This window comes from Diadema setosum, chromosome 16, assembly GCF_964275005.1.
Source record: "Diadema setosum chromosome 16, eeDiaSeto1, whole genome shotgun sequence".
Taxonomy (NCBI): domain Eukaryota; kingdom Metazoa; phylum Echinodermata; class Echinoidea; order Diadematoida; family Diadematidae; genus Diadema; species Diadema setosum.
In genome coordinates, this window is record NC_092700.1 from 16,451,374 (window position 1) to 16,476,836 (window position 25,463).

Consider the following 25,463-nt stretch of genomic DNA (forward strand, 5'->3'; position numbering starts at 1 on the left):
AATTCAATATGTCAAAACGCTCATGTGTGCCAAATTTTGGTGCCACAGGTCATTCAGAACTGAAGATAGCGATCATTTAATTTGTTTTGTGATGGCGGCCATATTGGAATTCAAAATGGCGGCCGACCCCGTGGTCAGATCTCTTGGATCCGGAAATATTTGAAATCAGCGCCCCAAAATACCCCTATATACAAAATTTCATTCTTTCCGCCGGATGTGAGCATCTCGACCAATTTTTGCTACATATCTGCCCTACTTAATACAATTACGTAATAGAAGTGCACTCGATGCAATCGATCACAATTCTGCAATCGATACTTATCAAATGTTGATCGATGATGTCGAAATGCGCTATGCACGTGTGTAAGCGACGAGCTGTGACGGTGTGCTAGCTACGAAGTTATCATGGCTAAATTCAAGAAAGGGAATAAACCGAAGCGCAAGAAAGACACCGAAAACCAGGAACGTGTCGACGAATCGAATGACAATGACGGCCTTGATACAACTCCACCAAATAAACGTGTAAGTACTTTGCCAATATTCGTGAAGTGTTGTTTGCAGACGTTTAAGACTGGAATGCAAGTCCCACCTACCGAAAATAGTGTTAGTGGTGCAAGTACATAGCCTGCTTCATACCAAACCGAAACCAGTTGAGATGATGGAAGTAGAAGGGGGTGATTACGTAAGATTGGGAGCTGTCTGGGCTCTACTCAAGAATCAGGAGTGGGGTGGAATTAATGCACTTGTCAATGTAATGACTCACCCCACTACCCCTGGACATGGGTGCGTCATTTCCTCGTTTGGTCCGTCAAATTTGTGACCCAGGACAGATGTTCGTCATGTTATCAGCTTTGTCCGTCAAATTTTTGACCGAGGGGTACGTCAAAATCCCATCATTGTCGGTCACATTTTTGACCGAGGGGTGCGTCATGGTACGTCACTTGGCTATGGAAAATAACACGCATTATTCTGAACCGAGGGGTGCGTCACTTACCATGCTTACTATTATGGAAAACTGCACGCATTTTTGCACGCTACCAGTACCGTAGACACGTACCGCGAGTGAAATTACAGTGAGCGTTTTCCCGCGGCAAGTGAAAATCAAAGTTGGGAAGCATTTTGGAATAAGAGGGGAAAATGCTTGCCAGAATCTGGCAAGCAAATAATTTAAAAGCCACCCTTTCTCCTCACATTTTCTAAATAATGTTCTGTGGTGACAAAGGCAAATTTTTGACAGTAAAAGAAGCGGCAGCAGACGAAACTCCCTGCCGCATGCCATTTTCTGCTCGCGGGATTAGCCGCGATCTGATCAGTTACATCACTATTTTGGTATTATATATTTAACAGTCTAAGAAAATAAAAACAGACTACTGTATGATCATTGTACTTTTATTTTTATGACACACAATAGACAATTAAAAAAATGTAGAATTCATCTGTTTCGTGCACTTGAAATGTGTATCTGTCAGACAGCATTGTTATCAATGATTAACGTTAGGCCTTGAGAGGTAAATTACACCATTCAGCACAGAAATGAGTAATAAAACAAAATGACCTTCACTTCTTCCTTGACATATCTGTATTCAACTCAGTTTAATATGAATAGGATGACATTGAAAGGGTAAGTTTCTGTGTTATGAGACATCTACCTTTTATGCAGGCGACAAGAAAAAAAGTGCCATAGTTTTATGGACAGTTTGAGATTTATGTGGGGTTCATATACACAGTTGTTTATTCTTAATTGAGGTTCAAAAATTTTTTGAGACACAGTAACATTGCTTTTGTCATTGTTTTTTCTTTTTTAATTTTCAGGCAAGGCTTTCTTCTGGTTTCCCGACTATTGATGGTTACACATCAGATGCAGAGATTGACACGAGAGCTCTTGTACAGCAGCAGAATAGGAAGAAGAAGAAGTCGGGGGGCTTCCAGTCCATGGGTGAGAAAAAGAAGCAACATTTCAACATCATCAGAGGAGTCATGGAGTAAACACTTCAGAAATGTTGAAATAGCTTTGTGTAATAGTTTGGCATATTGGCTACTACTCATACTGCAACTACCACTACATATAGTAATAATGATGATAACAATAACAATTATATAATTAACAATTATAGTTGATATTCTCTTGCATTTATTTGTCCGCTTGAGACTACTTAACAATGTCAAAGTTTTGGAGCTTGAGTATTTGTTCCAAGTTCATTGTGTCACTGCTGGCAACCAGGGATAGCCTGGTGGTAGTGTCGCTGCCCGAAAAGTAGTAGATGACAAGTTCAAGTCGTATGGTTCCTTTTTTTCTGACATATTTGTTAAATTACAGATCAGCAGTTGCGACCTTACAAATGTCATTTGTTAGAGGGAGACAGATTGAAGAAAATTCAAAACCTCAACCTTCACCCCTCTACTTAATATTCTCTAACAATGATAGTTATTATGATAATGATGTTTGCAGTAATGATAAAAATCATCATCGTCATTGTCATCATCATAGTCTACTTTATAATTGCAATCAGATTCTTTTGAAGATTAATAATAATGATGATGATGATTTGACTGGTGATACCATGCCTACGGTAAATAGAACTGTCTGTATTCTTTTGACAGGTCTCAGCCATGCAGTCTTCAAGGGAATCATGAAAAAAGGTTACAAGATACCAACACCAATCCAAAGAAAGGTAAGTTTGTTGCTATTAAAGTACTAGTAGTGGATGTAAAAACATATTCCATTTACAAATTACTTGTAGCTGAGTGTATTGCTCCTTTGCAAACTTTTTTAGTTCTTCAAGATATTTTTTTTTTCCTTTTCAAGATACTGACATATTGGGGTTTATCATGATGGTGAAATACTGTGTTGTATCAGATGGTGTCCTTCAATGATGTCTGATGCAATGGCAACAGCATACTACATGTGGCTACCACTTCAAGAGGATGGTGTGTAAATTTTTTGCAAGTTTATGCACTGAAAAGAATAGGCCTTGTATGTTGATATTAAGTCCCATTCAAATCAGCTAGTCTTTCAATCTGAATGTAAGTTCTGCTGCACAGTATAAGAGACAATATGACTCCACTAGTGTAGATTGATGCAATTCTAAATCGAGGTAAAAACAACTATAGTAGTGGCTTGCTGCCATTTTGTGAAATGTACAAAATTATGCTTGTACAAGCAGATGTAAATCTGTGCTGATGCAATGCTGTAGTGCCTTGGCCTTGTATGTTGATATTAAGTCCCATTCAAATCAGCTAGTCTTTCAATCTGAATGTAAGTTCTGCTGCACAGTATAAGAGACAATATGACTCCACTAGTGTAGATTGATGCAATTCTAAATCGAGGTAAAAACAACTATAGTAGTGGCTTGCTGCCATTTTGTGAAATGTACAAAATTATGCTTGTACAAGCAGATGTAAATCTGTGCTGATGCAATGCTGTAGTGCAAGAAGTAGAATGACCATGATCTTTGCTTTCACATTTTGTTCTCGTTCAATACCTATGTTCTTCATCTTGCAGTGCATACCAGTGATCATGGAGGGGCGAGACGTGGTGGGAATGGCCCGCACCGGTAGCGGCAAGACCGCCGCCTTCCTTCTCCCCATGCTGGAGCGCCTGCAGAGGCGGTCGGCCCAGTCCGGGGCGAGGGCGCTCATCCTGTCGCCCACCAGGGAGCTGGCCCTGCAGACTCTGAAATTCACCAAGGAGGTATGATTCATGTGCAGAAGCAGAAGTTGCAGCAGAAAAATTAGAGGTAGTAATAACCCTTGTAGTTATAGTAGTAGCAGTACCTTTAGCAGCAACAGAAGTAGTGACATTTTAGTAGCAGCCATATTAAAGTAGAAGTAATAGTAGTAGTAGTAGTAGTAGTAGTAGTAGTAGTAGTAGTAGTAGTAGTAGTACTGTTTTCAAATGTGAATAGCACCAGGCTCACAAAATTCGCAAAAATAAAAACCTCACGAAATATTCAGGGTATACAGTATAGCAAAACAAATAGTTGCTGTAGTAGCAGTAGGAATAGTGGTGAAATGCATAAATTTCAGATGCAATCATGTGTCAAAAACAAATGGAAAGCCATTGTAAGTCAACAGTCTCCTTGATGTAAACTGTAACTTCACCCCCACTCCAGCTTGGCCGTTACACTGACCTCAAGGCGGAGGTCATCCTGGGAGGTGACCGGATGGACGACCAGTTTGCCGCACTCCATGAGAACCCGGACATCCTGATCGCGACCCCAGGCCGCCTGCTTCACGTCCTGATGGAGATGGACTTGAAGCTAAAGAATGTGGAGTATGTTGTATTTGACGAGGCCGACAGGTGAGTAAATAGGTTAATAACCCATGGAATCCTTGGGGAATAGTTTTGCAGAAGTTATCATGTGGTCATCATTGAATAGGCGCCTCTGAATATTAGTATTGTATATCTTATATTGGAAAAGGTTAGAAAGAACTAGTCATAAATGCATTGAATCTGCACATTGTCTGAAAGAAATTTACAAAAAATGCCACTTGAGAAAGAAATTGAACTTTGCTCTCCTGAAATGTATTTCATTATCTCAATTTAAATTCCTTAAATTATGTTTTTAGCTGGGAATGTGCCCCTGCTCATTCTGTACATGATGATACATCAATTTCTGGTTTCAATTCATAGAGTGTATGGAGTTGATTCTTCTTCACTAAATTGGGTAAACGTTCAAAGTACAGCTTTGTTTGACTCTGACGTTGTTGCTTTCTTGTAACTCTGAAGCTGTGATGAAAAAGGGGTGAAGATAAAAATTAAATGCTTCAAAAGAGGGTATACAGTATTTATTGGTGTCCTGATTTATCATGTATCATATTCATAATTTTTTCCATAGACTGTGATGTTAGAATAAACCAGTCAATAAATTGTTGATAAGCATTGTTAAGATATTCGTTCATAGATTTCTCACTAGTAACAGCGTAATTCTCAATACCTTTGTATGCCTGAGTATTTGTTCATGTATTTGAACATCATTGTGGCAGCTCAGTCAGGAAAGTTTGAATAATTCTGAAATTGAGCCACCACAATGTTAAATAGTGCCCTTTAATGTGATAGACTGTTTTGACTTTATGCTGTGATGACCAGTCTGCCTCATTCATTATATGTGACCTTTGACCCATTCTTTGTATAACCTCTGACCCATATCTCTGGCAGGTTGTTTGAGATGGGTTTTGCTGAGCAGCTGAACGAAATATTGTCTAGACTTCCTGACAGCCGCCAAACACTCCTCTTCTCGGCCACCCTACCCAAGAGCCTTGTGGAGTTTGCCAGTGCTGGGCTGAGTGAACCCACGCTGGTGAGGCTGGACGTGGAGTCTAAGATCAGTGATCAGCTAAAGGTGAATGACCTTTTGTCTTCATAACTTGTATGGCTGGAATGAATCCTAATACTTGTGGCATGTATTGATATGTAATGTGTCTGAAAGTTAATGACCTTCACTGCCTTGATAATGTAATCAAGCACATTTTGATTAGTTCATTACATCAACACGGTGAAGACTCATGAATGCTCCAAAATCCACCACTGTTTTATGGACACCAGCTGACTGTACAATGATTTATTCATGAAATCTATGTCAGTACAAGAGCCAACAGAATGTTGAATTCATAAGAATTCTACTTTTGATTCAAACTTGCCTTTGATACATGCTACATATCTTTCTCCTTATCTTTCTTCTAATTTGTGATAATGAGTTTAAGTAAAAGTATTTTTTATGTGCTTGCACGTGTAGTTCTTCCCAAAACCGTTCTTTAATTTCGTGCTCCCTGCTCTTCCATGTACACAAATATCAAGCCCTCAGAGTGATTCTCTATATATTGGACCAACATACGGTAGACAAAAATATACCATTATTGTTATGAAGCAGCTGGATCTAAAATTGTATACATGAACATGACAAAGGGTATACCATCAAGTGACACTGAATTCCATAACTATCCTACTTTTTCCCAATCATTGAGAAGATTTCACTGTTGTTTAGTTGAGATAAAAACTCCATATATATAAAAACCAACATTAGCATGGAGTGTGTCACTGGGGTTGTCTTTCACTTGGCAGTAGACACTACCACCCCCTATATTGGTCTCTTCACCCCATCCCAATTCTTGCAATCCTCATTCCAGAACATCTACCTGTACACCAGGAGCAATGATAAGACTGCCGTACTCCTCCACCTGCTGCGAGAGGTCATTGACCCCTCTCAACTCACTGTGGTCTTTCTGGCTACACGGCATCATGTTCAGTATGTCAAGGAGGTGTGTGGGTTTGTTTTTTTTTTATATGTTTCACCTGTGTTCTTGCAGGAAACTAGGTTAAAATGTGCTCATTGACCATTTTGACAAAGAATCCTCTGCTGAGAAATTGTGAATTTTTTGCTTATTGATTTGGAGCATCTATAAACCAAGTATTATGTGAGTTTATCAAGGTGCATCTGAACATTGTCAAATTAATTGACGGAAAAAAGACAGCTCAAGTTATTTTTTTTTTTTCTGTTGTGTATATATCTTCAGTTGTGTGAACCATTTGGATTTTCCATTTTTTTGACATGGCTTGTAAACTCACCTTGTATGTCACAGCAGCTTTTGAATAGTTTTGATAACTTATTACTGCCACAGTGGACATGTTTGTGCATTCATGCTATATGAAACTAGCACAAAGGTAAAAGCGTGTTAATATATTTACTTCTCATGTGTACTTGATATTTCATCTCTTTGATTCTGCTAAATTAAAAACATGCAAATTTCATTTTACCTGGCTAATTGTGAAAAATGTATTCAAGCGTTAAGATCCACCTTTACAGTATATGCTTTGGTATTTTGTGTGTATGTAAATTTGTTCACTGCAATATTTCTGTAACTTCTGATGTCAATTCCTGCTCTCAGCTACTGGACATGGCAGGGATCAGTTGCACATACATCTACAGCGCCCTCGACCAGGCTGCGAGGAAGATCAACGTGGCGAAGTTCGCCAACAAGAAAACCCGCATCCTCCTGGTCACGGACATCGCTGCCCGTGGCATCGACATCCCCATGCTGGATGTTGTCATCAACTACAACTTCCCCGGCAAGCCCAAGCTGTTTGTCCATCGTGTCGGTAAGTGGGGGAAATGCCCAAGTCTAGGGTACAAGGCTGTAATGAAGAGTTAACCGCCAACATGATGGCCACTATGCTGAAGATCATGAATGCGATCATTCAAGGGGGCGCTGTGGCATGTTGGATAAGACGCACGACTCCCAATTGGAGGACCGGAGTTCAATTTCCAGCCAGTCATTGGACAAGATGTTTTTACCCACAATGTCCCTCTCGACCCAGGTGTATAAATGGGTACCTGGCAATACTAGGGAAATAATAATGGCAGGGCCCTCTGGTAGAGCAGTGGCAACACTGAAGAGGCTACCCTGGATAAAGAAGACACTATCATAACCATGCACTCACAAATATTGATCAATCATACAAAGGCACCCACATGTCTGGTTTGTAAATAGCCTCTTTATAGGCCATACTTGTTGAACTTCCTCTTTCTGAGACTGCTTGCCTGCCTGCTTGCATTAGAATAGAATACCAAATATTCTCGAGTGATACATTCCTTTGTATCTATTCCTAACTTCTTCATGAGTCTTCATACAGTTTCGTACAAGATTGCAAATTCTGACCCACAATGTTTTAACCCGTTGAGGACAAGTCCCGAGTGTACTCAGGCAGGGTTCTATGGGAAATGCATGTTATAGCAAAATCAGTCCGTCCTCAACAGGTTAATGACTATAAACACTCATCAGTTTAAAAAAAAAAGAAAATCCAGTGTTTTTATGTCTCTACCTTTGTCGTATGCAGGTCGTGTAGCCAGAGCTGGCCGATCAGGTACAGCCTACTCTATCATTGCCCCAGACGAGCTTCCCTATCTCATCGATCTCCACCTGTTTCTAGGAAAAGACATCGCCCTGGTTAAAAAGGACAGCAAGATATCTGTGGAGGGTAAGAGAGCTTCAGAAGCTTCCATTCAATGGTTACCCAAAGTCAGAGGAGCACTATTACAGATTATTCAATACCTGAAAAGATTCTATCTATCTGATTGGTAATTGCTTATCATGTGACATGCAGTTAAAGTGCCATTGCACGCTGTCCCTGTTGAGCCATGCAATTTTTGTGAAGCAATTTTGGATATTACGTGGCTGATATCACCAATTTCCATTGGTTTCTATGTTAGGCTCACAATCATCTCATATTTTTTGCACTATAGCACACCTCTGATGTCACTTTGCAAATACTTTTCCCGCACACACTCAGTCAATTACTAGCATGCATTTTGTCACTCATTTGATTGTCGACAACTTCAGCCGACCACATTTGTTTACAACTGACTCTACTGTACCACAATATTATGCAAATTTTACACTTTCTGAACAGACTAACTTTTCACTGGTCTGGAATTCCCCTTTGAATATCATAAGCATTGTATGCAGCATATGTGCTGGTGATGATGATAGCATTTAAATAGACTGATGTAAATTCTTCTCATTCATCCATTCGAAGTATAAGATCAATAGTTGAATCAAGAAACTGGAATTCAACTCTCACTTGTGCTAAAAATTTATCACACACATGGGACCAGACCGTTTGCAGGATTCCAAGCTGTCTTTTGTGTGCTGGACAAGGTCCAGTGCACTCTAGCTCTTCACAATCTCGCACTATATAAGGGCCGTTCCATCAACAGGAGCATTATTCGCCCAAAGAAGCCAATTGATAATTGGTGAAATGTCGCAACAAGTGAGTTTACTTCCTTTTTCTTGATTCAACTAATTATTGATCTCATAGCCTTAAATTTTCTGGTTTCTCTGACCCAGGAGCTGATGGTCACCTTGGCCGAGTGCCGCAGTCAGTAGTTGATGAAGAGGAGAGCCTGCTCAGGAACTACCACAAGCGCAGCACCGACCTGGCTGCCTTGACCCGGGTCGTCGGCAACGCCATGAAGCACTACCTCAGGTCGCGACCTTTGCCCTCCACGGCCAGTGTCAAGCGCTCCAAGGAGGTCGATCCCATAGATATTGCCTACCACCCGTTGTATGGCAAGTATTCTCAAAATTTTTATACTGTAGCTGACTCGTTACATTCCTTCACAACCATATTTATTGTGAGTATTTGTTTGTTAGTTTGCTTTTTGGTGTTTGTTTTGTATTCGTTTTTTGGGTAGTTGTGGTTTCATTCATTTATTTGTTTGTTCTTTTGTTCATATGTTGGTGATATCGGCTATTTTTCTTTCGGTTGTCCAAACTAATGAGTATCATATTCTTTAGAATAGATTTAGTAATTATTTAATGAGCATATGGCCACTTGCCAGACATCTCACCCCCGCAAATGTAAGCTTAATCGTCCAAGTTTCTCTAATAGCTATCTTGCAATTCATATAATATATAGACTACAGTTCCTAAGTTATAGTGACTTGTTGTGGCAGTCGATGGGCTAACTTACATATGTTTCTTCTGAACATTCTCCTTCCCTCATCAGGAATTCAAGACAGTGAGCAGGAGAGCACAAGAGTTCAGCTGGTAGACGAAATCAAACAGTACAAGCCACACTCCGTAAGCCTTACCTTGTATTCACTTCACTGCCTGTGGCAGATACTGTACTTTTTGCCTGGCTCCATATTTACACAATATCTGTGTACTATGGTAGCATGTTGGACCATGTAGCTCACCATTAAGGAAGAAATTTTTTCAACAATGCCTTTTTAAAGGTACCAGCCCACATTTGCAAACCCACGAAAATCAAAACTGCATAAAACAGGTCCAATATGACTTCAAGTACAAGTTATAACAGTAACATACCTCACCTGTTGCTCTTTGTCTATACCATTCGATAAAAGAGAGAAAATCATCGTTTTAAAATCAATTTTCAAACCGGGTCAACCCGACCCAAAATCGAATTACGAGCGCGGGCTATCTACGTACTAACTGCGACCAGCCCCAACTTGCAGCGTTGGGGCTGTGCCGTTTTCGCATTCAGATCGAGGAGTTGTACAAAACAGGTGCCGTTTCGGCACTATATTTCCTTAATATTTCAACAAAAACTACTAGGAATACTTACATGGGTCGATTAAACCGAAATGATTAATTTCGGCGACTGTTTGATGCATTTCATTGCTTATGATGCAGAAAATGTTGTCTTATAATGCGAATATCTTCAGCTCACCGATGCTCACTGAAACTCACAATCACTTGCACAGGCGCACAGCATGCATGCAGTGCAGTGCATTGAGAGCATGCGTAATGCGTACTAATGGATATAGCAGCAAGTCTCTCCACTGTTGCACTAGAGCAGGCCGCTTATTACTCCTAAAAAAATGTCAAAAATTTTGCAGTTTCTAGATAAATGGGTGAGAAAAACAAAGTCGAAAAGGTAATGTATTAATTGTCACTGTGTTTATGACAGAAATTTAGCCATGCTTTATTTGTGAAGTCGCCGTGAATGTGACAGTGATTTTTGCTCCTGCTCAGCTGCGAGGTAGCCGCCAGGACCGTGCCTTGCGGCGCGGTCTCCGGGGCTAGCTACTAGTACGTACATGTAACTTACACATGTATCGCATGCAAGTAGTACGTACGTGGACCGGAGCTAGCGAGCGTTACATGCATGCATACGGTGCATTTTCATTTATTTTTATGAAAGTAATGGACTAATTGGAACGAAATTTTGCACAGGTGTTACTGCAATCATACCCAAACTCCATGCTAACTATGAGACCAATTGCTGCAGGTTTACAAATGTGGGCTAGTACCTTTAATGTTTGAGTAGCTTTCAAGTATTACCCCAAATGGGCATCCAATTGTCATTGTCATTTCATTTCCATTTCCAACAAAAAATTATACACAATCCTAAACACAACGTACATGTAATTATCTGAATGAAAAGTATGCCAAACATTTAAATCGGCACATGAATTGTTATATGATTTGATAAAAAAAGGTGTGAACAAAATCATATAGAATTATTTAAAGGACAAGTCCACCTTCATATACATGTGGACTGAGTGAATGCAGCAATATTTGTAGAACACGTCAGTGAAAGTTTGGGGAAAATCGGACCGTTTTAAAAGTTATGAATTTTTTAAGTATCCGCATAGTCACTGCTGGATGAGAAGACTACTAGAGTGTATGATGTCACATGCATACAACGATACAAGGAAAATTAAAAGAGAATTTCACAAAATTTTACTTTTTAAAAAAGGTGCACATTTCTCCGACATGTCGCTGACATATGTTAAGGGTAATATTATTCCCACTTGCCTTCTGAAAGAGGGAAGTCAAGTGTTCTTTTAGTATGCGAGAAAAGTGAAAATATCTTTAATTTTCCTTATACTTTCTTTATATCGTTGTACTCATGTGACATCACAAGCTGTAGTAGTCTTCGCATCCAGCAGTGACTAAGAAGAAACTTTAAAAATTTATGACTTTTAAACGGATTGTCCGATTTTCCTCAAACTCTCACTGATGTGTTCTATTAATATTGCTGCATTCACTCAATCCACATGTCTATGAAGGTGAAGTTGTCCTTTAATGCAGTTGTGCTAAATAATGGGTAACTGAGTATGGCGTTGGAAATGGAGGGGACTGCTAAAAAAGCTTTTCCTTTGATGACTGGTGTGCCACAGCAGCCTTGAGCAGCTAAGATTAATTGAAGAGAATATGATTTAAAAAAAAAAAATCATGTCAATGTGATGAGTATTCTACTGTATTCCTCCATGATGTGGGAATCTATTATTGAGGGATGTTGACCTTGGACACAAATAAATTATTGGTTTCCTCTTATACATCAGACCATCTTTGAGATCAACTCCACGGCCAAGAACATCGCCCATGGCATCATGAAGTCAAAGCGCAAACTTCACGGCAAGGTCATCAGCAAGAACATGCAGAGACTGGAAGGAAAGAAGCTGGAGGAGGCTGGAAGGGTCACCACGGCAACAGCCGACAATGATGAGAATGCCGAGGTATGCAGGGAGAGGCTTGGTTAAAGCATCTGTTGCATAGTGGTGACAGCTGTCATTTCTTACCCTTTGTGTTTTTGTGTCACATAGCTGCTTTTTAAACTCCCATGGATCCTCCAACTGTTGAACTGTAATGTAATCTTTTCTGAGTTTTTCCTGAAGACCCAGCATTTGTTGATGGTGACCCTGGTCCAAGTTTGCTCATGCTTTCCAGATTTTCATCACTAAAGCTTTGCAAAATAGGAAAAAATGACTGGACTACTTAACTGACTTTCTTAGGTGAAAGTAATCATTCATCATTTATGTTTTTGAATGAGAATATGATCTGCTTACTGTAATCAATATGTCTGGATCAATGGAAAGGTCAAAGTCAGTTTTCACAAAGAATTCTGCCTATTCCAGACAGTCAAATTGCGATGTATCTCACAAGCATCAGTGAGATGTTTAGTAATTTGGAGTTGTGCCATTTCTTTTTCTTTTTACCCATTAGCTTCCATGTTTTCAAAAGTTGAGGTTTCAGAGCCCATAAAACACAAGACCACCATGACAAAATTATCTTTACATTTTCACATGACTGCATCAGGAGGCATTCAGCGTTGTGATTGGGACGTCGAAGAAGAAGAAGGGAAAACCAAACGAGCATGGCACCAAGCAGAAGACTCTGCCATTCACTCAGAGTGCTGTCAGAGACAAAGATGTCTTCATCTCCTACACAGCTCCAGACAGACAGACTGAACAAGGGTGAGTCTATCTTTCCCGTTAACCCGTTAGAGACGAGTCCCACGTATACTCGGGCAGGTGTCTATGGGAAATGCGTGTTGTAGCAAAATCAGCCTGTCCTCAACGGGTTAATAGTTGGGTACCTAAGGGGGGGTCACCGTGCACCCCCCCAGGACTCCTCGAAACTTACATTTTCAGGATCCTCATGACATACCAAAACATAATCAAGATGTTAACAGGAACGAAAAGTGGCTGTTGTAGGTGAAATTTAATGTATTCTATTGTTTTTCATAATTTCTTATGTATTTCTCTGTTTTTCAACTTTTTCAACTTTTGTTTTTTCTTTGTTTTTCTATTGGAAATTGTCACTGATCACTTTTCTACCATAATTAGCACAAAACTAATCAATGAAAATGATTAATTGTAAAAATAATCAGGTTTTCATGACTTTCATGACAGAGCACCTGTTTTCCATAGGAAATGTACACAAAAGCACAAAATTGTGCTTGTTTTGGGACGACATTCCGTTACAAAAATGGGCGTGACTTCGCAAAAGTATGCGGGGAAGTTGCAAATTTGGTTTCAAAAGTTGCGTGAGACTTGAACAAAACAAAGTCAAGTAAGTTTTGAGGAGTCCTGGGGGTGCATGGTTACCCCCCCCCCCCCCCCCCCTTAGGTACCCTACTATGTAGGCCCTACATGTAAGCACATATATATTACATACATACATAAGGACGGGGGGGGGGGGGGGGGGGGGGATCCGCCACCCCCCCCCCCCTCAAAGTTTCGCGCTATAAATCTGTCGCAAGGCTTCTTGACTTTGTTTGGTCAAGTCTCGCACAACTTTTGAGACCAAATTTGCAACATCCGCGTATACTTTTGCGAAGTCACGCCCATTATTGTAACGGTATGTCTCCCCAAAACGGGCACAATTTTGTGATTTTGTGTACATTTCCTATGGAAAACAGGTTCTCTGTCATGAAAACCTGATTATTTTTACAATTAATCACTTTCATTGATTAGTTTTGTGCTAATTATGGTAGAAAAGTGGTCAGTGACAATTTCCAATAGAAAAACAAAGAAAAAACAAAAGTTGAAAAAGTTGAAAAACAAAGAAATACATAAGAAATTATGAAAAACAATAGAATACATTAAATTTCACCTAGAACAGCCACTTTTCGTTCCTGTTAACATCTTGATTATGTTTTGGTATGTCATGAGGATCCTGAAAATGTAAGTTTCGAGGAGACCTGGGGGGGTGCACGGTGACCCCCCTTAGGTACCCAAGTATAAAGACTAATTCCATGTATACTCAGGCATGTGTCTTTCAGAAATGTGTGTTATAGAAAAATCACCTTGCCTTCTAGTTTTTCCTTTATTCATGTATTCATATTTATACATACTGGTGTGTTTGTATGTGTGGGTGCATGTGTGTGGTTGTGTCTATACTTTTTTTCTTTGTACATGTTCAGGACTTTGCTATATAGAAGGTTCTATTTTTTTTTTTTTTTTTTTCTTGCCAAGTTCTTAGTACTCTTATAATTTGTATATGCGTGTACATGTATTACATCACTTGTAACTTTTTGACTGTTGATATTGTGGAAGTTGATGCTTTAGCCATGTTTAGGTACAGTGTACCATGCAACCGCACACTTGTGCTTTTAATTATGTATACTATTTTTGAACAATAGTGAATAAATGAAATTGAAATTTTAGATTAGACGTGTGTTGAAATTTGGCCCTGTTGCTGATCTCATGTTGGTAATCTTAGCACGTTATATGCATTATATGTATATCAACATATGGCTATTTCATCAGGATATACAGTCATGAATGCCTTACTACCTACTGACCATGATTTGCTATTTGATATTCCACCCGCAAGACAAGAGATGTACTTTGTATCGTTGAGTGCAGAATGATTGCTTTTATCACTTGTTGTTTCATAAAATTTCCTGAGAGTTGTCTTCAGGGGAACATGTGTCTTCTTTGTACTCCTTCCCCCCAGGCTGAGCATAGAGTCGAACTTTGAGAAACAGGCTGCCAGCGCTGTGCTGGACTTCACTCAGGATGAATCACAGGACATGAGGAGACAGCAGCAGAGGATGAAGTGGTGAGATATGGGAGGAGAGAACAGTCAGTCCGCAGCACCCGATAATTCGCTCGTATTTATTCAACTCGTATGCAAGCCCGCTCTAGGCTTGCATACGTAATGAGCTGTGTAAGGGGATTTTGTCCTTGGGCTTTCGGCAACAAAAATACACCTTATGTTCACAAATTTGGTATCAAATTCAAGGAAAATTATGTAAACTATCGTCACATGTAAGAAGGAAGAAAGGAGGAATGATTGAAAAAGGGAGAAAGGGTGTTAGGTATGAGAGCAAATGATGGAGAGGAAAAGGAAAGGGAGGAAGAGTGGTAAGAGAAAAGAAGAGGAGAGGAGGGAAGGGGAAGAAAGAAATGTGTGAGGAAGGGAGAAGGGATGGCGGGAATAATGAGCCAATGAGGAAGAGAAAAAAAGAGGGAGAGATGAAAGAAGAGAATGAGGAGTAAGAGGGCTGGAGTGAGAAGCGTGAAGTGGGAGACTTTATAACACTGTAACATAGAAAATCAAGACTTAGCTTGTAAATTTCAGCTTCCAAGACAGTGCCTGATGTAACCATATTGTGCTCCCATTGAAACGAACACAGTTGCAGCTAATTTTTTTTCCCCTCAAGAAAGTAAAAATTCAGGTCCCAAAATTAATATCTATTATATACCTTTCTATACTTAACTTTTTTGTTTAATACATGTACAGATATTTTGATATAACAAAAGAAAATTTTTGATCCTGAAGACTTCGTCATAATAGAAGTTGCCTGTAATGTAATGCCATTCTGACAGAGAGATTTCCAACTCATTTATGTGAAGTATGTGTGTTACCTCTTTCTTATCGTCACTCTCTCTCTCTCTTTCTCTGTCTGACCAGGGAGAGGAAGAAAAAGAAATTTGTCGGAGACGGCGGAAAGGAAGGGAAGAATAAGAAGATCCTCACAGAGAGTGGGAAGTACATCTCAGCCTCATACAAGACCAACATGTATCCTTTTCTCAGACTCTGCCTCACAATACCCTCATCAACCCCTGCTGCTGAGATTGTGAGAGGCATGTCATGCGCTGTGTGTATGCAGGCTTGGTGATAGCTCATTCAAAGGACTAATTATATGATACTTCATACCAACAAGTACATATTGAGTTAAATTTGGACACATTTTCTCCTTGATTGCGGAAATCTGACTATTTCTGTAAATACTTCACGTCTGTTCTTTTACGAAGTGATACTATCTTCTGTTTCCGCAAGCCTGGAATGAACTTTCAATTCGCTAGGCTTTTATAGCAAGCGGTTTTATCCCAACATTGAAATGGTTGAGGATGGTGCTCAAGTTTCTTGGTAGTATTCTTTGCTCTTCTCCAGTAGTGGTCACTGCATTGATAAAATGAGTGCAGGTAAGGTAGAGGATGTTCATCAATCTCTTGAAAACTAAACAAGTAAAGAACTAGCTGGTAGAGAGTGAGGTTTTGGGGGTTGTTTTTCATGTATGTTATTGCCTTGATCTGTCATTATACAGGGAGAATATTTGTTTGTTCTTTTATCACTTTGTGGGTGTTGGATGTTTGTGGTAGGCTTAGCTTTAGCATCAGAACTAGAGTGTTAATGACTTATAGTCAAATTGTACTTGTCGTTACAGTTTGCTCCATCTGGTTTTGGTTCTCAATGATACGAAATTGTCCTCATCGAGATTGTCCTCAGTCTCCGAGATTTTCAAGTAATAGAATGTGCTTGTATGATAATGACAGTGGTGATAACAATGATTATGATGATGAATGACAATCATTACAGCTGTGATGATAGTAACCACATAGATGATGATGGTGATGAATGAGGTGATGATGATGACGATGATGGGAATGGTAGTGATGATGGTGGTGATGTTGACAATGAAGATGGTGATGGTGATAGTGATGAATGATTGTTATGATTGTTATGATGGTGATGTTGACAATGAAGATGGTGATGGTGATAGTGATGAATGATTGTTATGATTGTTATGATTGTGATGATGAAGAAAATGATATTAATGATGGTAGTAGTGATGATGGTGATAAAGGTGATGGTGATGATGAAAGTGAAGGTGGGGGTGCTGATGGTGATGAGCAATTGTTATGGTGATGATGAAAAAGATGATGGCAATGATGGTGGTAGTGATGATGGTGATGAAGGTGATGGTGGTGACGATGAAAAAGATGATGGTAATGATGGTGGTGGTGATGGTGGTGATGAAGATTCCATTCAGTTGTAGTTGATGTTCCTTGACTCTGACATTTGCTGGCAAAAGATACAAAGAGTGGTTACAGAGGAGTAAAGCCGACACCCGCGACAATGAGTCCGACAGTGAGAGGGAGGATGCAGAGGATGGTGGAGGTCGATCAAAGCCAGGTAATATGTCCTAAGATTTCTTGGCTCAAGTGGGGCCAATTGCATGTCATTACAAAGTAATTTTTGGCAAATGTGACCTTCAGTCTAATTCTGGAGTTCACTGGTCTTTAAGTTCTTGTCACCCTGACTCGAATTGTGAGAAGTTCTGATCAGAGATTTGATTGCCTTCATGTGGTTTCCTTTTCATTGCATTTATGGAGATCAGATTGGAACTATACTGTGACTGTGTGGCACTAAATTTGATTCAACTGGTGACATGCAAAAAGGCTTGTGTATTTCTACATACCTCAAATTTGATTTGATTTGATTTGATTTGATAATGGTTAATTGAAATAAACATGCAAAGTAGTACCCAGAAGGCTGAATTCCATCCATCGCAATGAAATCTTTGAATAAGTCGGTGAGTAGATTCACAAAATTAACCTTGGCTGTGAATTTTCTCAATCTGCTCACTTAAAAAAATACATACCCCATGGTGAATGCTGAGAGATTGCAGTAGTTGCTCCTTATTTAATTCTTCTTTTGTATAATGTGCATTTGACAGGTGGGAGATTTGGTAGCATCACCGGGAATAGGAGAGGGCGCTACGGTCCAAAGCGTGGCAAGGGAGGCAGAGGACACCGGCACGACGATTCCAGCGGGGACCGAGGAGGCGAGAGGTCAAGAGGTCGCGGGGGGCAGCGGCGGGGAGAGCTGCGGAACCTGGAGCAGATCATGAAGCAAAGGAAGGTGAAGAGCAGGCACAAGGAGCGCAGTCTACCACGGGGCCAGAGGCAGGGGGGCAGGACCGGGGGCAGAGGGGATAGAGGAATGGGGCGGGGTGGCAGCAGGAGCTTTGGTAGGGGTGGGAAGAGAGGAGGAGGAGGTGGTGGAGGGGGTAGGGGTAGAGGTGGTGGTGGTGGTAGAGGGCGTGGCAGGGGGAAAGGAAGGTGATAGGAAGACATGCTGGGGAAATAGAGAAATGACTTTACAACTACATGTATGAGAGTATGTTAAAACTTCTAATTGTCTTGTCACTTAACGAAATCAGCAAGTCCTCTCATATACACTATATGCCAGGGCTGCACACTTACCCATTTTTTCTTCTGTTCTCACCTATCTGGCAGATCAGTAGGTACTTTTTCCATTTTTTACTGGTCCATTCCTGAAAAAGTTACTAGTCTGACATTGCTTTTCACTGGTCAGGGACCGTCAGACCAGTGCCAGTGTGCAGCATTGTATTTGCGCATTACCCTTCTGTGTCAAGATCCAAGATTCCTGATTTTCTATGTTTGGAGGCATATGAAGTCTCAACCTTTCATACATAAAGGAGTGACTATACAATTATTCTTTGTACTGTGCCCCACCTGTAGAATCATAATATGCACCCAGTGCAATGCTTGTCTCAAGAGTGTTTTTCGGGACGAGGAAGTTGTTCTTGATTACAGCTAATGGCATAGGTGAGCACTGTTCACCAGTTGCAATATCTTGTATGATTGCTGATACTGAATATTACTGGTGGCTGTCTTTATCTCAAATTGAAGTCATCAAAGTACCCAATCCTGCAGGGTTTGTATGGCCTATGCTGTGGATTTGCATGTCGGACAAGGCAAATACGATCAGGGGGGCATTTCATGAAGGAACTTGTCGGATAAAATATCTGATAAGTCAATTATATCTGACAAGTTTTGAGAAATTCTTTAGTCTGATTGGCTGATTTCTCTGAACTTGTCGGATATAATTGACTTGTCGGACATTTTATCTGACAAGTTCCTTCATGAAATGCCCCCCTGGTTGACTGTTACATAAAAGAGTAGGGTTGCAAGCAATTATCGCTCAATTTCAGAAGTACTGTATAATTTTTCGCCCTTGACCAAACTTTTTGCTCCCCTTCATGGAGCACTTTGATACAGTTATTGAGGTTCCATGACATTTGCTCCTGCGACAATTGCCCCATGAAATATCTACACGCTAAGCCAAACAAATTCTACTAACAAACATAACCGTAACCCTTATCCTAGTTCTCACATCAGTCTAAACCTAAAACCCTATCACAACCCTAATCCTAGCCCTATGTCCTTGGAGAAAATAAGACCGGAGCAATTGTCGTGGGAGCAAATGTCAAGTCATCAATTTCAACAAGTGCAACATCATGCCAGTGTCTCAAATTTCAAATCATTTTTGAAAGGTTAAGTTCATCGTTTCCAAAGTCGGTCATCTTACCAGATTCCAATACAGTACATTCACAGGTTCCTCACAACCTTGTTGTAGCAAAGAGATTTAATACATGTACTTAGTAACTGTGTTACTGAGAACTAGTCATATCGAAAAAAAGAAGAAAAAAAAAAAAAAAACAGAAGTATGGTTGGAAATAACAAAGGCTATGTAGATTTTAGTCCATGGATAATGCAAAATTTTACTGTGTAAATGCGCATGACATATTGTGTATGCAATATGAACAACGCGCATGTGCAAGATATTGTATGTCTAAAGCTAAACCATGGATATGATATAAACTGCCTTTGTGAATTTGGGCCTATATATGTGAATTGTTATGTTTTTCTGAACATGTGTAGCAAATAAGTGCTCTTAAATAAAAGAGAAAACCAACAACACAAATCTCAAGATTGTTGTGTGTCTTTGTGCATGTGCAAATTGCATATTTATTTGGACAAATACATGGCATATACTGTTTCACACATGTACACAAACATTCTTGTGATTTCACTATTGCAGACATCGTGGAATCTCACAAGTTCAATAATAAGCAAGCTCACCACTCATTGTGACAATATATTATGAGAGCAAGAGATATATCCAATAAGGAATGGCATTTGCTTGCTGGCAGCAATAATTATGTACACTCAAAACAATAGATTAGTCCACCAGTTAATTTCAGATAAGTGCATACATATTACCAATCAATCAATACACTTTGCTTTGTATGCTGCAAAGTGCAATGTAAATTACAGTAAAGCAAGTACAATCATTACTTCTTTTTGTTTGTTTGCAAAATTGTTCAAGCTTTTTTTTTTTCTACACCAGCAATGCAAACCCTCTGCAGACAGAATGCTGATACATAATTTTGTTAGTACTTTCGAGAGACACAAATATATCCTTGCATAAACACACAGCAAGTGAAACGCATAAAAAAGGTTGCTTGTATCACTTTGACACAACTAGATTTACATTTTTCCCCCTTTTTTTTAATGATTACAACTGAATTTACATTTAGCAACAGTCAACCCTGTACAAGTTTTAGAATTTGGGACTCTGTATGAAGTGTCCACTTGTGCAAATCTCCACTTTACACGATGGAGTAAGTTAATGATACGTTTCCCTTTGCTCTAGGAATCTTGATCTAGGACATATCTAAAAATGATGGAATGCAGAGCTGACTGCATGTTATTCTATAGCAGAGACAATATGCAACACATCACATGTCTACGGTTTTATCTGACCCTGCCAGTCGAGTGGAACATTTTGACACCAAACTACAGGAAAACCTTGCTATAATGAATAGGTGTACCTGAAAACCACAATTTAATACCTTGTTAGAGCAGGTTTCTCACTATATATGGGTTACAAAGAACAAGGAAATCAAGATTTGGGACCTGCAAAATCACCATGTTATAGGAGGGTTCGTTATGTATTTGATCTCTGTATAACAAGGTGCCACTGTGCACCTGTTTTTTCAATGAGTAAATTCTTTCTTTTTCCTTGAAGAAGCATTATCACAGAATAGCATCTATAAAATTACACCATACCATGTGACTCATATCAAGTACACATTTGGTGGTCTCTAGGCAACCATTCCAAGTGTATGCTGGAACATCAAGATTTGATTCTGAGGCATGATACAATGTACCACTGCAGGGGTTTTTTTTTTTTTTTTTTGTTTTTTTTTTTTTTTTGCACACCAATATGCAAATAATCAGACTGAAAAAAAAAGTTCATCAGAACTATCTGCCTTCTATTCTTTATCTCAAACCACACATTTCCATGAACATTGTACACGTGATACTTTCTATCAAGAAGACTCTCCACAAAAAGTGCTATCATAAGAAAAACAAAAACAACAAAAAACCTGCTAGGACTAAGCAAGACCCCTGAACACATAAAATCACTCAAATGAACAAATTCAAACCAAGTATCAAAGGCAAGTGGTTATGGAGCCAAAAGACCAACAGATTAAAGTCTGCATGTGAGACTATTTGGTTCATTTTTTTCTCTTACTCTTTATTTCTCATTTCTTTTAATATTCATGTTGGTCCTTGATGGCACATCTCCAAAAAGCAATGGCAAGACTTAAACTGGCTAAGTGATTGTATAAGTGTGGCCACGGTGGACACATAAGTCATTGTGCGCATGGCAGAATGTTGCTAACGCTCTTCCCTGTGCATGGCAGAATGTCGTTAACGCGCTTCGCTGCGCATGGCAGAATGTTGTTAACCCTATGTGTACTCCCAAAGCCTAGTGACAATCTGCCATGTGCAGGGAAGTGTGTTAAGAACATTCTGCCTTGAGCATGACGATATTTAAGCTGACACGGAACACTAAATCTGCAAAAGAATTCTACATAAAAATCTCGGTCACGCTCAAATGTGATGGCCGCCATTCAGACTGCAATGTCATCTTTATATATCTCCAAAAAATACTCTATAAAAAAATTAACGCCTCGGCCAAAAATGTCCATGCCATCACTTCTACATTCTCTTTATAGAGAAATGCACCAGTCCTTGAGCTCCCCAAGTCACTACCCATCCTGAATATCTGCAACCTCTTATCTAAAACACTACCCCACCTGACTAACTGCAAGCTTTTGCCTAGAACGGCAATAGTGAGTCTCTCTTCATGGGGGTCACATGAATGCACACCTCTATCTTCATTTCCTGTGAAACAATAACTGCACACAAACGAAATGCAATACCGTTATCCCATCGTCAAACTTGGCTACGGCCGATAATGTGGCTTCACCATACAACTTAACTCGGATGCAGGTAAGTGAGCAAAACATCGATACAAAGCACTCTCCCCAAGTATAAACAGAGGAATGGTTTTTGTCGCTTTAGCAATATCTGCTTCTGTTCGATGTAAGTTTGACTACATTGTACATGTAGATCAAAGGTAATCCGCAGTAGCATATCACCTCCAATTTTCTACTTGAAAATAAACACGAGGTCACATTGCACCACTCAAACATCGATAAAATTGATTGTCTTACAGACATACAAAGTTTACACAGCTGAAATAGATGAATCTTTTTATGCCAATGAACTGTGAGGACATGCAGTGGTAAGTTAAAATTAGACAAACAAGTGTAATCAATGCAAATAAAACCAAACTATAGAATAAACATGTTCATAATTCTTAGAGTTACATACATGATTTTAGAGAACTGTAAGACTGTATCACATTTGTAAATATCTGCCATGTATTATAAATGATACAAGGGAAAATAAAGAACATTCATAAAAAAAAAAACCAAAACAATCATTTGTGGTCAAATTCAATGCAAAAAGAATGGAATGTTCCTACAAAGAACATGTTAAAAAGTTGGGACACATCTCTCACGACACAAATAGAAAAATGAATGATAGATGGTATATTATTGTTCTGACACCTGCAGTTCTGCTGTGACTAAACAAAATGATGATGGTATGAAAACTGGAATGATATTGGCAACAAGCGGCATAAAACTTTTTAAGAAACTTGCATCGTTTTCCACATATTTTCTGTTGCAAACACAAAAATGATGAACTTGAAATGATGAACACAACATACTTAAAACTGCTCCTGAAATTCGCTCAAAAGTAAACAAAGTTTGCATAAATACAAATGATGCTGACTGACAGGCCGGATGAAATATCAATGTTTCTTCAGCAGCTACATGAACCCTTCCATTCATAGACAGAAAAATATCATCTCAACCATCCTCAAGAAATTCCATACCATCTCTTGCTCACACAGATCACTGCTAAAAACCAAAATTTTCATAATAATTTCATCTAAGCCCTTCTCAGTTTCATATAGATATAAGCCCAAAACATTTCTTAATCGTCACAATCCTTCTGGAACTTTCCTCTCAGACAAGATCTTTAAAAGACATAAGCCCCATTTCCATAATTGTCCACTCTCTAGAATCAAGTTTATTGTAAGCCTAAGTTAATGACATTTCAGTTATGCTGACAGCAATAGTATAGAGTACTTGGATTTCTATTTCAGATCTGATAGTCTTCATGAAGTGATTGATATAAGTCTGAGTGTGCATGTGGGTTTGTGTTTAATGACGCCCTATAGGATAACTGTTTTGTTTTCTTTTTAATTACACAATTTCCACTTCTCAACAATGTCTGTACTCATTTTCAACACACATAAGATGGAGAGAACACCAGGACACTATGAAGATGTAATTATGCAGAGAATAATATTCACACTGTCACACACAAGGGGTTGTGTAGTTTATTATGTATTACCTTACTTAAGATTTACCAACAAATCTTGGAGTAGGCAATTCAGCCAACACACCTACCATCAAAAATCCTCCCGCGTGGGACTAAAACTTGACTACAATCAGTCCTCAGCTATGCAAATTATAAACAATTGTCTTTGCAAAACTTTGAGCATGTGTATCCTCAACTGTTTCCATGTCTAAACCTCACCGATACAATTCTTAGTCGATGCTTGGTGACTATCAAATAAAGGTAGGGCCTTCAATGCTATGTTTTCATTTCACGGCTTCAAGATAGCATAATGGTCTTTGAATGATACAAATACCAGCAAGTAAAATGAAGTCTACTCAATGAGATATGACAACTACATTTGAAATGGGACATAATTGTTTGGTAGTATCTGCCTGAATATCAATTTCCCATCATCTCATCAAAAACAGTTGCTGCTCCAAAGCAAATGGATAATGACCAACAATACTTCAACATACTGTGTAAAATCAAAAATTCATATAACTCAGTAAGATCAAAAAGACATGATTGTACTATGCTCTGTAATACTTCTGAAAAGTCTTGCTATCTGCAAATCCTCATTTCAAGCATCGACACCGCAAATCAAATGCTCTTTCCATATACACAGTAGTACGGTATGAATAATTTTGTCAGATAACCATGCCTACCATTTGTTCCACATGATAGATGTTACCTCTATTTAAACACAGAGAGCACCCATCAAATAATATTCACCTGTGGTACATGCTATATGTAACCACAAGCATGTTTATCAACAGCATCTTCACAAAAGAATCAAATAGAAACTCATACCCTGTCAAAAAGAAGAAAACAAAAATCACTCGTGTGTGAGAGAAAGAAAAAAAAAGGCCTCTCCACAGCAAGTTATCAATGTTTTGAGCAAGAACAAATCTTGGGTATGGCCATTCATGCCCTTGGATTATTGTGTCCATACCATGCAAGGTACAATGGACAGCTTTGCCAATCAGAGTTGACTATGCATGACAAATTCGTCTCCGCAAACAAAAACAAATATAAGTTATATCACATTCATCTACTTATTGTAATTTTGTGACACTTTTCACAAATTTTTCGGTAACAAAACAAAATAAAAATTTCCAACCCTAGCACACAGAATAGCATAATGATTGTTTCTTTGTTCTTTGCTTTTTGTTTTTTTAACAAATGGGTTTTTATATCCTCAAATATAGACTGGTAAGCAAACACAATCTGCTGCACCTTCAAAGACAGCATGGTAGCCAAACCTTTCTCTCCTGAAATCCCTTCATCCTCTGACATATAACCACCAAAGAAAGGAGCTCGGTCTTGATAAAGTCCATCAAACTTTTTTTTTTTTTTTTTGGCTCTCTTTTCCTCTCATCAGACATATCTGGATTAAACTCATTGTCCCCTCAGCAACATGTATGTTTCTTTTCTCTTTTTATTGTCCACATGTTTGAAGATAACAAGCCGACCTCCTACCACGTTTCATGAACTGCATATTTTTTGTATAAACAAAAATAAATAAAAACAAACACACTCAGAGTTACAAATAGAGTAACATCTTGCATTATTTATCTTGCATTTTCTTCTCATCTGGTGCACTCTGCATTCCCAGTGATAAATAATCGAATTTCGAATTGCACTCGTTTTCTCGACCTCCCCGTACCTACTCCGCTCACTTCACCATCGCTCAAAAATGTTTAAAAAATCCTTGCCATCCTTGCCCGTCAACGGAAGCAAGGTAGTCCCTCAAAGACAGCGCAACATTCATCACAGGTTCGGGCGAGTGAAAAAAAAAAAAATGTCAGGCAGACCTCAGCAACAAAGTTCATTACGGAGACAAGT

At 39.2% G+C, this 25,463-nt stretch overlaps 1 protein-coding gene across 1 annotated transcript; it reads left to right on the plus strand.

Annotated features, from left to right (window-relative positions):
- Positions 1–364: 364 nt before the first annotated feature.
- LOC140239628 (ATP-dependent RNA helicase DDX54-like) lies at positions 365–18,108 on the plus strand. The gene is made up of 17 exons (XM_072319460.1): positions 365–522; positions 1,813–1,936; positions 2,602–2,672; positions 3,503–3,691; positions 4,113–4,300; positions 5,159–5,342; positions 6,127–6,258; positions 6,886–7,096; positions 7,835–7,975; positions 8,845–9,066; positions 9,506–9,579; positions 11,811–11,984; positions 12,565–12,722; positions 14,710–14,814; positions 15,670–15,777; positions 17,075–17,175; positions 17,720–18,108. The coding sequence occupies exons 1-17, from the start codon at positions 406–408 to the stop codon at positions 18,106–18,108; spliced, it is 2,688 nt and encodes an 895-aa protein (XP_072175561.1). The 5' UTR covers positions 365–405.
- The last annotated feature ends 7,355 nt before the right edge of the window (positions 18,109–25,463 follow it).